We start from the raw sequence: 16,645 nt of genomic DNA on the forward strand, positions 1-16,645 counted from the left end.
CTTTTACGTTTTCATCACTACTACATCACTACTACATGATCCAAGTAATGAATCCATTTGGCTTCATATAAGACACTACTTTTTTCGTTCAGAACAAAGTTAAATATCATCGTTAAACTTAGATACCGATCACTTTTCACTTGAATCTAAATGGAAGAAGTTTTTTTAAGATCATCACTAAATAACGTCTATATACAAAGGTTTGGAGTTTATTTTAAATTTATCTAACAACTGATTTCTATTTTAGATGATTTTAAGGTTTTGTTTTGTTACTCAGATATTTGATAGATTATATCTAAATCATGCAGATCGGTGTTAATGAAATTGGAGTAGCAACGACGAACTTCTGTTTTTGGGTGATCGAGCTTAGTTCCTGAAATTAAAAATCTATTCCATTAAAGCATTGGAATCTAAAAGACGTTGCGGAATCAAAATATATAGGTACTTATACTAAATTGATATTGATCTGTGTTGGATTATAAGCCTATAGGAGAAAAGACAAACTCATATGCGAATGTACGTAGTGCAGAAAGGAGAAGAGGAGCAAGTCACCAATGATGACGTGGAGGACGAGGACTCTAGCTGAGTTTGTTACGAGTCAGTTAGAGTTTGTTGGAAGTTAGTCGAGTTGATCATTGAGTATAAATAAGCGTTTGTAAGAGTTTGTAAGTAGCTTTTGAGTATTGAGTCCAAAGGATCCTTAGACGTGAGGTCTTGGATATTGGCCGAGATTTGTATTTGGCTACTTGTTTCATAAATAACACATACAAGCTTAAGCGAGTATCAGTCCTTCATCTTTAGTCATCTCAACCGCAAACCCACTAAAACGGACAGAGGTTTATTCTTTTGCTTTTATGCCACTAATCTGCCAGTTCATCGTTGCCCATCCTTCTTGACTAAGCTCACAAACTTGATGTTTTTACAAGTGAGATCTAACGAAAAAATCGTGTAAGCTTAGTTGATTAGAACTTTTCGCCTAACACATGCAGGGTTAAACTTATTTTCACTTGGCATTTCAGCATCACGCAGTATGAACCATGAACATGCAGAGAAAATGCTTATGAATAACCGTTATAATAGTTTACTTATTACAACCATCCAGGTTAAAATATGTAGGAAAAAAATACGATTCGGCTTTACTTATTCAAAAAAGAAAAAAATAACCTAGCAAGGGTATTCACAGTTGCACAATAAAGTATGGGCGAGACTGTCACAAGATCCAACTCCACCAGGGTACTTTTGTGCACAACTTTGATTGCAACACGGTTTCCCACATTTAGTGCCGCAAAGGCCAGCCCCGCCAGAGCAGCGTTTGGTTGGAGGAGGACCTGGTGGACGTGGTGCTGGTCCACATATATAATCGCACGTGCATAGGTTATATCGGTCGCACGTACCTCGACCCGTTGGCCCGTGTCTGGCCTTGCACCTCTCATCACATTGGTTACAAATTCCTAGACCTTCCGTGCATATATTTGCGTTCACCTTATTTTTAACTGTAACAGAGTATGTATCATTAATTTCTTTTAGAAAATCATCGATAGAAACATCTGAGTCTAGGACAATTAAACAGATTATAAAACATTTTCCCACTTAAAAACATATTTGTTATAAGCTGTTAATAAAATAAGATAGTTGTTAGATAGAAAATTTGATTTTGGAAATATATGATTGGATCAAACCCCACAACAATTTCTTACATTATATTTTATGCTCAGGATTAGCATTTGGTAACAAACGTAAGATATATAGAACGAATCATGCAAACGTTGTGATTTGGTGGAGTCAACAAATAAAGGCATGAAAGTATCAAGTATTTAAGAGACTTAGTAACTGACTGAACAAGCTAAAAGAAGGGGGAAAAACGACCAGAGGCAAGCATGATAGAGAAGATAATGAAAACCGCAAGTGAGAGTGCCTTCTTCATTCTCAGTTTTTCTCTCTCTTCGACAGTTGATTGAGAAATTATTAGTATATCATTAGAACATTTTGTTGATCTATATATAATGTATTGCACCTCCAAAAAATTATAAATACGTTGCCAGATAAAGATTTTATACTATAAAGAAAGTCAAAATAAGTTTGAATTCATAAGTGAATGACTATAAATAAAATGGCCAGAAAAACTAAAATATCTGAGTTTAGTCATATAGTTTGTAACGTTTTGCACACATATAAAGAAAAGAATAAAAAAATTGTTCTATCTTTATTTTAAAAATTTAGTCAATCAAAACTTTTGAATGATTATAAATATATTGCCAAGATTCAAAACTTTGATCTTTATTTTTTTTTAAAAGATTTTTACATACAAATTAAGAAAATTATTAAATTCTCAATTTTATTCCTATTTAATATATTATTTGTTTGATTTTGATAAATAGTGAATGAAAATAAGAATAAAACTGAAAATATTCAACATATGCATTTAAAGTGTAAACGAAACTTATGAAACATATAGAGTATTATTTTCGTTTATACTTCTAAAAGTAAGACTAGAAGTGTATTAAAATTTGACTCATTTGTAATTACAAAGTAAATAACTTCTTGCACATAAAAGAATCATTCAGACTAGAATAAACTAGTTGATTCGTCCGCATATATATGCAGATATAAATATTTAAGAAAAAAATAAATTGTGATATTAGTTTAGTTTTACATATTTAGTGAGTTATTAAATTGTGATTTTTAATGTGCTTGATTTTAAAGAATACTCGAATTTTCAAAGAAATTTGTTTCTAAATCCTAGTTTCATTTTATTCTGGTACAATTTGTTTTTACTGTTTATGTGGTTATTTTAGTTATAATTTCATATTTGTTATTTGGGTTTATATTGGAGTTTGTGAATTTTCTGAAAGTTAAAAAATCATTAATAAAATTTATAATTAATAAAATTCCAAAATTAAAACTATTGTTTAAGACCAGTTTAAAATTGCATTATTTAAAATATAACTTTACGTTAAAGATACATATGTTAACATAAACTCAATAAATCTACTTAATCTTTAAGAAAACTTCCTCATAAACAACATATTTGTTTTTTTGTGAAGGCAACAATCAGTAAAAATTGTATGCACCGCATTTTAAAGTGAGACCTTATTTGTAACGGAGTAAAAAACATTATAGGTATTAAACCTTTAAGATGACTATGTTACATATTATAAATGTTGACTTGTAAAATGTGTAGTTATTTGAGTTATTTGAATCTTCTTCTATTATATAGTTATTGTATCATATTCACCTTGATCTTTCATCTATTCAAAAATAAATAGATAACTATAACAAAAACGATGAATGTGTTTTTTTATAGAAGAAATCATGATTTTTCATGAATAAAATAGAATTTTAGATATTGAAATATTTGCGTTGATGATTCAAATTGGAAAGAATTAGTTGTTTATTTATATTAGATATATGCACATCCATAAGAATACTGATTTAACCAAAGTGATTTAGGATTTGTTTCCCCCCCCCCCTTAAAGAACATGTTATCCAAAAGGATAATATATGTTTTGAAGTATAATATAAAATAATTATTTTTTCTTAAATTATAGGGTTTAAACTAAATGTAAAATTGCAGAATTTCTTTACTCCATTGGTTTGATTAGAAGTTTAATAATACTTCTACTCCATCAGGTCTGAGATTCAAACCCTCAGTAAACTGAGGTCCGGTGGTAATAAAAGAAACATCACTCTCTTCTCCTTCTCAGCTTCTTTTCATTGACCGTAATACCTGAAACTTTAGAATATATTTATTTATTTATTTTAGGAAAATTGCTAAAACAAAACAAAAATAATAATATGGTTGTCTCTTTGGTAGAACAAAAAATAATATGGTTCTCCTTTGGTATAAATTTTTTTGTCCATTTTTCTATTTTTATCTTTTTCATCTTTAAAATTTAATAAAATAAATAGTTTTATGAATAAAAAATTATAAAAAATAGAAACAATTGATAAAACACTCATATACACAAACTGGTATTTTTTTGAAAAAATTGATAAATTAAAATTTTAAATTATGTTATATTAAAAGTAGATTTCGTCTTCTACAAAAAATGGGTTAGTAGAAATTGAATTCCCGATTAAACAAATATATCTACTTTTTTAGAACGAACAATCTACTTTTAAATAAACTTCTGAATATGGAGAATGTGAATTTTACTAATTGTAAAGTTAGCTAATTTTTCGAATGCAGTTTTTATTTTATGAGGTATTTTGAAATTATAGGAATACAAAATCTAAATACTACTATGCAATCTTCTTATGGAATTTTTGTTTTGGTTCTACGCTGTTAGAAAGTGCATTTTACGGATAAGAAAACCTGATTTTGGCAAAAATTATGGAAGTTTCAGTTAAAAATATTTTTAAAATTTTTGTAATATTCTAACTTCCTAAAACATATATATGTCGATTTACCTTGTTAAAAACATTTTTTCTTTTTATTAAACTTTTTAATAAAAAAATTAACTGTTTTTAATTTTAAAAATTTTAAAAACATTTGTAAAAAAATAAAAATAGAACTTTGTAAAACGTTTTTAATAAAAATAAATCTTTGTAAAATGTTTTTAATAAAACTTTAATAAAAATAAACTTTGTAAACTTTATAGAAATAATAATAAAATAATATTTTTTCAATAAAAACGTTAATTAAACTTTATAAAAAAATACAAAGTTTTATTTTAATAAAAAGTTTAAAAATGTTTGTAAAATTTTTAGTTTATTAAAAACTTTAATAAAAATAAAAATTTAAACTTTGATGTCTTAAAAACTTTTTTCCTATTTTTAAATTTTTGAAAATTCAATTAAACTATTAAATTGTGCTTAATTTGTTTAGTTTAATTAATCAAGAGTTACTTTTTGGATTATGAAAAAATTATACTAAATAAACAATTTAAAGATGATATTATACCAAAAGAACAACCATGGTATTTTTGTTCCATTTTGGGAAATGTGTAAAGGGTTTTAGATTCTCTACTCATTCGTTTTGGGAAATGTTCCATACCAAAAGGACAATCATGGTATAAACAAATGTCTAAAGGGTTTTAGATTCTCTACTCATTCATTTCATAATTACCATAATGCAGAAGATAGTTTAAGAGTGCTTGGCTTTACCGTGACCTTACAAATTCACAATTTAAGCAAAAAGAACCACAACTTTAAACACAGAGAAACGTTTGTATGTCGTTAATTAATGTCATGTTGCTTACTTGCTTATTACAGCTGTTTCAAGCGATTTAATAATTACATGTTAGGAAACTGATAAATCTTGTTCTTAGTCTTGCAGTTTCTTGGACACGTTGAAATTGAACAGAAGTATAGAGAGAAAATGGGATGTCCTAATTCAAAGTTAGTAAGTGACGATGATGAAAAGATCTGCAAAGACAGGAAACGTTTCATCAAACAAGCAGTTGAACATAGGACCAGCTTTGCTTCTGCTCACATTGCCTATATCCAGTGACTCTAAGAAACGTTTCAGACGCTCTACGTAAATACATCCAAGGAGACGACGAGCCACATACTTGATGGCTAGTGGAACCAGATCTGTTCAGGTTCAAGAGACACCACCTGAAGAGACTTACAAGGTTGAGACTTATGGAACTGATAGTTTAGGAATAGGCTGTGCACATAACTCTCAGTGGGACTTCTTTTGGAATCCATACACGCCTTGGACTATAACATGTTAATGAGGAGTTCAGATACAGTGAACGCAAAGCTGAGAATGAGAGGGACATGAACTACATTGAGGTTACAACAGATAATGCAAAAGGAGAAGAAACACATGGCTACACTGTGTATTTGATCACCAAACGCCAACGAGCATGGGAGAAATTATCAAAGATCTTGAAGATCAGTTTGGAACTATATGTATCTCTGCTAATGAAGTTTCCGGTTTACTGGAAGCTAATCGAGTGCATGATACAACCTCTAGTGAACTCAGCGGTAAGGTGTTATATAATTATATTTTGTTATAATGACTCTAGGGTTCTGAAACTTTTCTTATTTCAGCCAAGAAAATGGTTCTGAATCCAGTAGCTTTGTTCTCATCAAGATCTTTTTCCTCCTCCTCATCAAGATTCTTGATCAGTTCTTAAAGCAGCAGTGTCTTTGCAGAAGAGTCTTGTATGTTATCAGGTAGCCATCAATCAACATTGGACCGACTATACGTGTAGGAGAAGAAATTCTATGATGAAGTTAAGGTAATGTAATAACTTAGTAACAGAGGTTTCAGTTCACATTGTGTCTCTATGGTTAAACTAGCTTGTGATGAAAGTCAGGAGAACGTGTAAGGATTGCATATGAGAAGAAATGTTTAGCTCTAAGTAACCATGACGTGAAAGGAGATGACTCTTCCTCTGTTGGTAAAACAAGAGTTTTAGTCAGAGATCTACATACTCAGATGAAGGTTTCTACAATAGAGTCTATCTCTGCAAGGATAGAGACTCATCGTGACCAAGAACTGCTTCCACAGATTCTTGAGCTTCTTCAAAGGTAATGTGTGGCTCTGATACGTTTCTCTTTGACTAGTAACTAACAATGATAAGAACGTTTTACAGACTAGCTCGGATGTGGAAAGTGATGGCAGACTGACACCAGATACAGAAGAGAACGTTGGATAAAGCCAAGCTATTACTTGCTGCAACCATGCCTCGTAACCATCATCACAAGAAGATCGACACTGAGAGACTAGCTGGATCGGCTTTAAATCTTGTGGCTCAGCTACTAAACTGGAGAGCTTGCTCCATCCAAGCATGGATCACCGCTCAGAGGTCATACGTATTGTCTTTAACTGGATGGTTACTCAGATGTTTCAGATGCCATCCTGACCAGAGAAAGTCACATTATCAACGTGCCCTCACCTGATCTTTGAAGTCTGCATAGGATGGTCAAGGCTGCTCAATGGGTTAAACGAGAAGCATGCATGGTACACAAACTAGATTTCTTTGCTTCTTGGATGAGTTCCCTCTTTGCTCTAAATCTTAAAGAAGAACCATACTCAGGAAGAGAGAGCATGGCGCTTGCTAAAGCTGACAAGGTGGAGAAGATGGCTGAGGTTGCAGTTAAAGTAGCCTGCCATGGAATGTCAGTTGCAGTGAGCTCGTAAGCTGAGTTTGCAATTACCTCAGCTGGTGAACATTCAAACCTCGTTAACCATCCAGAGGATGCCACATCAGAGCAGCAACAGGAGCAAACCGGGAGAAAGTGATTTTGTTAGACTAAAACACAAAGCAGAGGTTTCTTGTAAAGCAAGCAATGTCACCACTCTTTCTTGATTGTCTTTCAAAATTGGTCACTGTTAAGTTTGAATCACTGTTCTAAAAATAGGTTTGGCAGTTAGGCACTAATCCTCTATGAAACCCTAAAAATCATCTAATTACCGTCTTACTATTTTTTAACATATCTTAATATGATCAAGACGTGGGATACAAGAGATAGAACAATAAGAAAACTTTATTATTATTATTATTTGTTAACTGTTACAATCCTTTTATTCATTATTCAGTTGATAGTGTCTGTTTATTATATGGTGATTTCCATGACCAAACCAGTTTAAAGTTCAAACTAGTAAAGTTCTATTCATTATTAACATTTAATCCATAAGCTCAGATATGCTGAAGGGAGAAGTTGTGTTTCCGTCAAACGCTGCGACAGCTATCACAGTATTAATTATTTCCGTGGTGTGCACGTTATCCCAAAAAATGTATTCGTTTCGGTTAGGACAAACCGGTCCGTTTTCTGCACAAAGCTCTTCACCAGGATTAACGGTACAGCAACTCCTGTCACCAACAGTAATCCCTAGAGTGTTCCACGAGAAAAGCAAAATGAATCATTACAAGTTCTTAATTAAATCTTTTTACAAAAAAAGTTCTTAATTAAAAATATTTCATAGTTTGCTTTTGAGTATGCTATTACCTAGAGCGGCGAAGTCTTCAGCATTTCCAGAGAAGAGGTCAACGTAAGTGAACTTAACACTAGAAAGTCTGTCGTTGAAGTCTGCGCCTAGGGCTTCGAGTTTATTGTTGAAGAGATCCACGGCTTGGTTCACTTCTTCTGCGCAGCCAACACCACCACCAAGGCTAGCAATAATACGTGGTGTACACCCAATCTTACCGATTCCAAACAAAGCCACATTCCTCGCTCCTAGTAGGTAGAGTTGCTAAAACAGATATACAAACCACATATTAGTTTAAATTTGGTAGAAACAAAAAAAGTATATCACTAGAATTTCCGATCAATTTTTATTCTTCTATCGGAGAACTTCAACAAAACTCTTAATGGTTTCCGATTCAAAAATGTGTTCTCGGACTTTCGTCACAAATTTTGATCGAAAACAAAAGATTTGCATATCGTAAGAAATATTTGACGAAATTCTGATGAAAATCTTTTAAAATTAACTAGGTGATTTTCCCGTGCTCATGCACGGATGTAAATATTAACAAAACAAAAATATTATTAGAATTAGTTAATATGTATTTTAATTTTTAATTATTATGTAATTTGTATGTATGATTATTTATAAATAATAATATATTATTTTAATTAGGCATGTGATTTTGGATAATATTTAATCAGGTCGATAATTATTTAGGTATATTAGATTGAATATAATTTTCTAAATTCAACAATAACCTTTTTTATTTTTAACAGATTAAAATTTTGATTAATTTAATTATTTGCATTTTGTTGATTGTTTTTTAGATTCCTAAATATAGTTTAATAAGTTTATGTAGATTCATATAAGAAAATAGCTTAATATACAAAGAAATTTTTTTTATTAGTTTTAAAATTATATAATATGTCTCATATTTCTGCTTATGTAACTAATTGTATTTTCTTGTCTTATATACGATTCTTTAACTCTATTTGTACTTTGGTATATGAATAAAACTTGTTCAAACAATACATATGTATATAAAATTATTTACGATTATTTTTAAAGTAAATATATAATTTTAATATCAATTAGTAATATGTATAGTATATATTTTTGTTTATAAAATTTATCATTGTTCGTTCAATTAATATTTCATTTTCATCGTGTATGTTATTTAGAAATAATATAGAAAGGAAACAAAAATTAAAAAACAAATAAAAAAATTGATAGTAAGAGTTAGATATAATATTTTAATTTATTAAGTTTACTTATGTAAGTTGTCAAAAAAAAAGTTTACTTATGTAATTAATCATCATAAAAATTAAAATAAGAGATACACGTAGAAAAATGACTTCTCTAATTATACACTTTGAATTATTTGTTCCAAACTAATTTATATTAAAAATATGTTAGTTTCTTATAGATAGTTTTATCTATGTAATTTAAAAAATATATAAAGAAAGTCTATAACAAATTTAAAATTAAAAAGAAAACTATTTTGAAAATATAAATAAAACATCTCTGTACTTTTAATTCTAAAATATTTTTAGCTCATTAAAAGTGTTTTGGTAATGTTATTGAAGTTGTTTTTAATCATATGAGAAAATATATTGAAAAATAAAATAATTATACAACTTAGTATAAATATTATGTTATTTAAGATTATATTTTAAAAGAAAGAAATTATTTTTAATCCAACATTATTTTTTGGGAAATTTCCTTTTTATGAATACATAATGTTAATTTTCGTTTTTAAAATAATAAATGTTTCTCTGATAAATGTTTTCTTTTATTATATATGTTATTTGGAAATAATACAAAAAGAAAAAAAATAGAAAAGTTGATAATGGAAATTAGATTTAATATTTTTGATTCATTAATGGTAGCTATGTAATTAACCATCGTGAGAGTTAACGTGAACGCGACACATAGGAAACTAACTTCTCAAATAATATTATAGAAAAACAAAAATTTCTTAGTACTGTAGATTTTATTTTTAACCATTATTTCAAAATAAATTTGATTTAATTAAACATAAAATTAAGATAATTTTTTTTGAAAATCATATTTAAAATATATTTATATATTTAAGATATATTTATATATTTAAAATTATAATATTAGATATATTTTAATCTATTTATTTTGGTTAAATATATTAAATCAACATATATATATTAATAAAATTGATATAAAATTAATAATTATCAAAAATTAAAACTAAACAATATTTATAAAATTTGTAGATATATAAGAAACTAGGTGATTTTCCCGTGCTCATGCACGGATATAAATATTTATAAAGTAAATGAATTATAATAATTTATTTACAATATAATAGTTTATTAATATATTGTTTTTAAATTTTAATTATTCTGATATTTTATATTGTAATTAATATGCATGGTTTATTTTAAATAAAACTATGTTATTTTAATTAGACGTATAATTTTGGATATATAATATCATGACTGTTTGATTATTATTTGGATATATTAGTTAAGATTGAATTTTTCGATTCAACTAAGATATTTTTGTTATACAGATTAAAATTTTGTTATTTTTATGTAATTTGGTTCTTGTCTTATATCTGAATATATATTTTGTAAGATTATGTATAATTTAATATATGTTATTTTGAGAATCAAATAGTAAAAATGAACTAAAGTGTTGATCAGTTCAAAGTTACATAAATAAATATAACAATGATAGTTAATTGTAATAGTTGGTTACTATATTTGTAATATTATTTGAGAATTTCATATTTATTTAGTAATATGTTGAGTCGTTCAATAATTTATATGTATTAAAAATTAGTATAAATGAAAATATATTATTTTTATTTAATGTTTGACTTTGTATAAAAAAATTGGATTGGTCTTGTTACTCATTTGTGGGTATATTGTATTACTTATATTCCGTCAAATTCAAATATAATTTTCTAAGCTAATCCAACCATATAAAATTATAGGACTTAGTAATTTGGTGTATGTTAATATTCAAAAATAAATTATAAAACAACGTGATGATAGATACAATTGCATTAAAACATAATGATACATTCTAAAAATGAAGACTAATTCTTTATTTTGATATCAAGATTATTTTTCTAAACTTTCCTTTTTATAAAATCACATTATATATAAAAAAATATTTTCGCTTTAAGTTTTATAAATACTTTCTTTATCATATATGTTATTTTAAAATATGAAAAGGAGCATAAAATATTAAATCAAATTTTATTCATCAAAGAAATCTTAGTTTATGTTATTTAAATTGTTTTGTAATAATTTTATAAATAGATTGATTTAAATAAAATGTTTAATACTTTTAAAATATATATTATGTTGTTTAAGATTATTTTTAAAAGGAAAGGTTATTTATTTACTTTAAAATAAGAATATTTGTAAACTTCCCTTGTTATGAATTACACTATATATAAAAGATATTTTCGTTTTTTAATTTATAAATTTTCTTTATTATATAGGCTATTTGAGAAAAAAAGGAAACCTAAATATAAAAGAAAATAAAACAAATATTTAACACTGATAATTAGATAAATTTGATTTATTAAGGGTATTATTGTAATCAACCAACATGAGAATTAACGTGAGCGCGACACATAAGAAACTGACTTTTCAAATAATATTATAGAGATAACTACCCTTATTTTGATAATAAAAATATAATTTATAAATTGATGAAAAATTAAATTCGTATTTATTATATATATAATTATATTATTTTAATAGATATAGAAAAGTTATTAGGTATTACCATATTTCTAAAATCTTACCAAAATGGATATTTGTAGAAAAATAGTATTTTAATATAAAATTTATTAGTTATTACTATATTATGAAACTTGCCAAAGATATGAATTCGTATATAGAAAATAGTCATTACCATTATTTAAGAAATCTTACCAAAAATATAAATCTTAATATAGAATATTTTACATGTCACAATTAAATTGATGTCATGTCATATTTTTTTAAGCCATGTCATCGTTTTTTTGCTAGACTGATTTTGGTGATGACATGTGTCAAAATCACTTCGCAAATAATGTCTAGGGGATTTGATTTTAGGATTTAATTTTTATAATTTTCTAAAAATATGTATATATTTTTGAAATATTTTTAATTTAAATGATATTTCGAAATTTGAAATACCATAATTGAATATATTTATTTTAATGATGATTTATGAGTTATTACCATATTTTAAAAAATTCCAAAGATATAAATCGAAAATAAATGTAATATATGAGTTATTACCATATTTTAAAAAGTTTACCAAAAATATAAATTAACATTAAATATAATTGTCCATGTCATATTAATCTATAAGACATGTCATCAATTTTAGTAGCCATGTCATATTATTTTTGTGAGAATGATTGTAGAGAAGACATGTGGCAAAATCACTTCTCAAATATAGTCTAGGGGATTAATGATTTAAGTTTAAGTTTTTTATAACTTTTAAAAAATTGTAGAAAATTATGAAAATTAAAAATAATAAAAAAAATTATAGTTATAAAATATAATTAAATAAGATTTCGAAATTAGTAATGTTCATGTTTGTATATACTTTTTTTAATAAGGACCTATGCGTTATTACCATATTCTAAAAAGTTTACCAAAAATATGAATCCATAAATGTAATGTATGAGTTATTACTATATTCCAAAAAGTTTACCAAAAATGTAAATTAATATTAAATGTAGTTGTCCATGTCATATTTTACCATATGCCATCTCATCAAGTTTAGTAGACATGTCATAATTGTTTGGTGAAATTGATTCTAAAGAAAACATGTGGCAAAATCACTTCTCAAATATAGTTTAGGGGATACTCCTACCGTTTCTTAAAAAAATGTCAGTTTAACATTTTTCCCACTGATTAAAAAAATAACTAACATAAAAATTATAAATTGTGTTTCTTATATGAGATGAATGAAATTATTTATAAGGTCAATGCAATTTGTGTTTCTTATACACCTTTTTGGAAACCGATGTTTTATGAGAATTTTTGCATCTGTAGAAAATTTTATTTTAGTGTATATTTTATCCCCTAGTCTGTATTTGAGAAGTGATTTGCCATGTGTCATCACCATATTAATTTTGAAAAAAAAATGATGACATAGCACACTAAATTGATGACATGGTTTGAAGCAAATTATGACATAGACATTTACATTTATTGTTGATTTATATTTTAGGTAATTTTTTAAAAATGACAATAGCTTATAGATCATCATATAATAACAATAAATAATAATATAATAAAATATAAATACAATAATAACTAAATTTTCGAAATATTATTTAGCTATATTTTTAAATATATAAATTTTATTATTAAAACAATTCTTCGAAATACTATGCATTTTAAGAAAAGAATATATTTTTTTAAATTGTAACATGGATATTTACATTTAATGTTTATTTTTTATTTTTAATAAGTTTTTAAAATATGGTAATAACTCATAGACCATCATTAATATAGCAGTACATAATATAATATTATAAAGATTTTTAAAATTTCAAAATTAATACTATTTTATAGTTATATAATTATTGATAGTAAGACAATTCTTCAAAATTATAAAGTTTTTAAATGTAATTTTCTAATCTCAATATTATTAGTTTATTTTAATATCCATAAATTTTAGAAATATTATTTAGTTCTATTTTTTTATAGTTAAATACTTAAAAAAGTTTCTCTTAAATTTACAGAATTTGATTTAATATATTTTAACCAAAAGATATACATAAAGGAATATATTCAAAATTGTAATTTTAAATATATACATATATGGTGTTTCAAAAAAAAAAATATATATATATATATACATATATTACTAAATATAAATTTAATAAAAATATTTATTTATTCTTAAATTTTTACATATGATTAAATTAAAATTATGTATTGTAAACAAATAAAAAATCAAAAATTAACAAAAAAATATTTTAAAATAAATTTTAAAATTTAAAAGTTTTATTTCTGCACATGGTGCAGGAAAATACCTAATTTTAATTTTTAGTATATTTGTTGCATATTTAAGTGTATATTGCGTGCAGCGCAAAAATTACAGATGGAAAGCATAAACTCCAAATCCTAGAATTTTCTCCAAAATTAGTTGTCGTTAGAAAATTTCTCCATATGTTTTAGATAACATGTTTTAGTCTTTTAGATAACATATGAATTAGGTCTATTTCTTTCCTCTCTCTAGAGAATACTTACTTTCAAATAGATATTGTAGAGGCGTATGAGAGTTTCAGCAAACTGTTCAGGATTATAACGGCGACGAGCTGGGGTAGTAGGTTGCAAGAAGTAGTTGTTAAGGTAATCATTGCTTCCAATGTTGATTGTGTATAGACATCGTCGTAGCTGACTCCGTGGCACCGCCGCTTTTATAATCGCCGACAGATGATTGTTTATTTGCCTTCTCAAACTGATTCTTTCACCCTATACATCAATTTATCGGTAGATTATTGTAGATGATATACAATCGTTATATTATATCGTTTGTTACCAAATTTTGGCTGGTTTCTTCTCGGATCCCAGCGCCACCGGAAGCATAGTTGAGTCCGATGTTAGCCTGTGCCGGTGATGCTGTGGCGAATGGTGGAATGGAGTCATTGAAACCCGCTAGTTCAGCTATAACAAAAATATTCAAGTCTTTGTACCAAAAATTATATATAAACATGATCATAGTGGACAGAAAAACAATAGTAAAAATATTTAAAATATATTTTCTTTCAGGTTACTAAATTTTTTTTTTCAAGTTATCAATGAATTAATTAAGTAATCTTTTCAATTGATCATATATATATATATATTACAGCGAAAGAAACACTTAATTAACTTAAGCTATTGCCCAACACGGAAATTCCATATATATAAGGCAAAAATAATGAAATTTTTGAAAGTTTCGATGAACTGGTCTTATTAATCAACCAGTAATAATAACGAACTAAGAGCATCTTTAATGCAGGTTGCTTGGGAGGGGAGCTTAAGGAGAGAGAAGAAGAAAATAGGAGAAAAGAGGAAGCATCGATATAAAAAATGCTTAATTAAGCAGCGAAGCTTGTGATATTATATGGGCCCCATGCAATATGGTGGCCTATGATTGGTTCTGGTTTTTTTTTTTTTTTTTTTTAAATCAGATGAAAAGAAAAAATTAAAAAATAAGCACCTCTAATGAAGTGCTGCGTTAATGATGCTCTAATGTCATGTCTTGCTTTTCAAAACATTGACTAAAATCAAGAAAATTAAACATATACTGTATATTATGCATAACACGTTTTGAAAACCTTTTTTTTCTTAAAAAAAACACGTTTTGAAAACTTAATTTGCAAACTAGATTTATTTTAAAGAATCTCGCATGATCATCCGGTATATTACGTAAGAGGTAATTACACAACATGTAACAATCGAATAAAAATTTGGATTGAACAAGATTAAGAAAACCGGTTTAGAATCTAACCGATAACGTCTGGAATGTTGCGTCCGTTGCTAAAGCGACCGGTTGGACCTTCCGGAAAATCTTTACCATAAGGTAAATAGTTGACCTTTGCAATGGTGTCTAAGACATTGTTGTTACCGTTGTCGAATTGAGAGTCTCCGAACACGAAGTAACACGGTGCTTGTTGTCCACAAGCCACTTGTGCGACCGCCGCGGCTACTGCAAACACGGTGGCCACAACAATCCACAATGCCTTGGGCATTCCCTTAACCATTTTCAAAGATCGAGTTATATATACGAAAAATGAGGAGAGAATGTTGAAGAGAAGGCTCGCTTATATTATATATAGATGAACGAGATTTTCAAATTCTGATTAGTATGCAAGTGCTTCGATAATTAGGAAACTGTAAGACTATATAAAGGATGAAACCACGAGTGAATTAAGAGGAGACTTCGAAAACTATATGCATTGTTTTGCATGAATTAAGAGAGACTTTATTTTTAATACGTGTCTACTTGAGGTGGACAGTTTAGAAAACTAATTCTCGTACTATATATATTCATTAAGCATAATATATGTTCACTAATGACAAAATACCTTGAGAAATTTATAATAATTTTTTAAAAAAATCATTTTCAAATTCAAAATGACTGTTGATATATAACAGTCTTTTAGCATATACATGCAATTCGAAAATTGTAAAAGCTTACTGCACTAGTAATAATAATATTTCAAGGTTAATATGTCATAAAACTTAAATAATAAAAGGTTATTCTCTTTACTTAAATATGCTTAGACAAAATCTCCCAAACTAAACACATGCACGATGGGCCATGCAAAAAGTTTGGTCAAGATATACCAGATATCCACCGAATGCAAATGAAACCTAACTATAAATACTTTGAATCGTAACTTCAAAACTATCCAAAAAAAAAAAAAAAAAAAAAAAAAAAAAAAAAACTTCAAAACTATCCACTAAAATTTTGTTATTTTTCTCCATCCACTAATAGCTTATCTTTCTTTCCCAAAGAGAATTTAGTAACTAACTATATACTTCTAATACTAGGACTACAGCTCTATTTATTAATATTTTCATGCTTTCTTTAAAAATATATATATATATAATAAAATAATATATACATATATATATATATAATAAACCAACATTGTTTTTGAACACACCAACAATTTTTGCATACCATTTAAATGGTTACAATTGCCGTATTCAGAAGGTAAACTCCACATACTTTTATTTGACTATATGTTAGTCCCGTGTATAATACGGATCAATAAGGTCAACTAAT

The 16,645-nt window shown here is 27.1% G+C and overlaps 2 protein-coding genes and 1 pseudogene across 3 annotated transcripts; 1 reads left to right on the forward strand and 2 right to left on the reverse strand.

Moving 5' to 3' along the window:
- Nucleotides 1-1,118: 1,118 nt before the first annotated feature.
- On the reverse strand, nucleotides 1,119-1,936 carry LOC108821721 (defensin-like protein 183). Its single transcript, XM_018594712.2, has 2 exons — nucleotides 1,867-1,936; nucleotides 1,119-1,493 (listed from the first exon to the last, which is right to left on the reverse strand). The coding sequence occupies exons 1-2, from the start codon at nucleotides 1,922-1,924 to the stop codon at nucleotides 1,165-1,167; spliced, it is 387 nt and encodes a 128-aa protein (XP_018450214.1). The 5' UTR covers nucleotides 1,925-1,936; the 3' UTR covers nucleotides 1,119-1,164.
- A 3,580-nt stretch (nucleotides 1,937-5,516) lies between these two features.
- LOC108819894 (protein ALTERED PHOSPHATE STARVATION RESPONSE 1-like) lies at nucleotides 5,517-7,198 on the forward strand (annotated as a pseudogene).
- A 227-nt stretch (nucleotides 7,199-7,425) lies between these two features.
- LOC108838669 (GDSL esterase/lipase At4g30140) lies at nucleotides 7,426-15,804 on the reverse strand. 2 transcript variants are annotated; one of them, XM_056992395.1, is made up of 5 exons: nucleotides 15,362-15,804; nucleotides 14,408-14,487; nucleotides 14,116-14,340; nucleotides 7,906-8,149; nucleotides 7,426-7,788 (listed from the first exon to the last, which is right to left on the reverse strand). In XM_056992395.1, exons 1-5 carry the CDS (start codon nucleotides 15,612-15,614, stop codon nucleotides 7,583-7,585), a joined length of 1,008 nt encoding a protein of 335 aa, XP_056848375.1. In that variant the 5' UTR covers nucleotides 15,615-15,804; the 3' UTR covers nucleotides 7,426-7,582. The 2 variants fall into 2 exon arrangements, with proteins under 2 accessions (XP_056848375.1, XP_056848374.1); XM_056992394.1 differs by having other exon boundaries at nucleotides 14,408-14,532; nucleotides 15,362-15,789.
- Nucleotides 15,805-16,645: the final 841 nt, after the last annotated feature.

Source organism: Raphanus sativus, chromosome 8 (genome assembly GCF_000801105.2).
Source record: "Raphanus sativus cultivar WK10039 chromosome 8, ASM80110v3, whole genome shotgun sequence".
Classification (NCBI taxonomy): Eukaryota; Viridiplantae; Streptophyta; class Magnoliopsida; order Brassicales; family Brassicaceae; genus Raphanus; species Raphanus sativus.

What these genes read in the sequence shown, in the direction of transcription:
- LOC108838669 (XM_056992394.1), bottom strand. Translation starts at nt 15,614, where the DNA reads ATGGTTAAGGGAATGCCCAAGGCATTGTGGATTGTTGTGGCCACCGTG. An exon ending in CAACATTCCAGACGTTATCG is followed by an intron (nt 14,533 to 15,361) that starts GTTAGATTCTAA and finishes TTTTTGTTATAG; the next exon opens with CTGAACTAGCGGGTTTCAAT. An exon ending in AAGAAACCAGCCAAAATTTG is followed by an intron (nt 14,341 to 14,407) that starts GTAACAAACGAT and finishes ATTGATGTATAG; the next exon opens with GGTGAAAGAATCAGTTTGAG.
- LOC108821721 (XM_018594712.2), bottom strand. Translation starts at nt 1,924, where the DNA reads ATGAAGAAGGCACTCTCACTTGCGGTTTTCATTATCTTCTCTATCATG. An exon ending in CTCTATCATGCTTGCCTCTG is followed by an intron (nt 1,494 to 1,866) that starts GTCGTTTTTCCC and finishes ACTCTGTTACAG; the next exon opens with TTAAAAATAAGGTGAACGCA.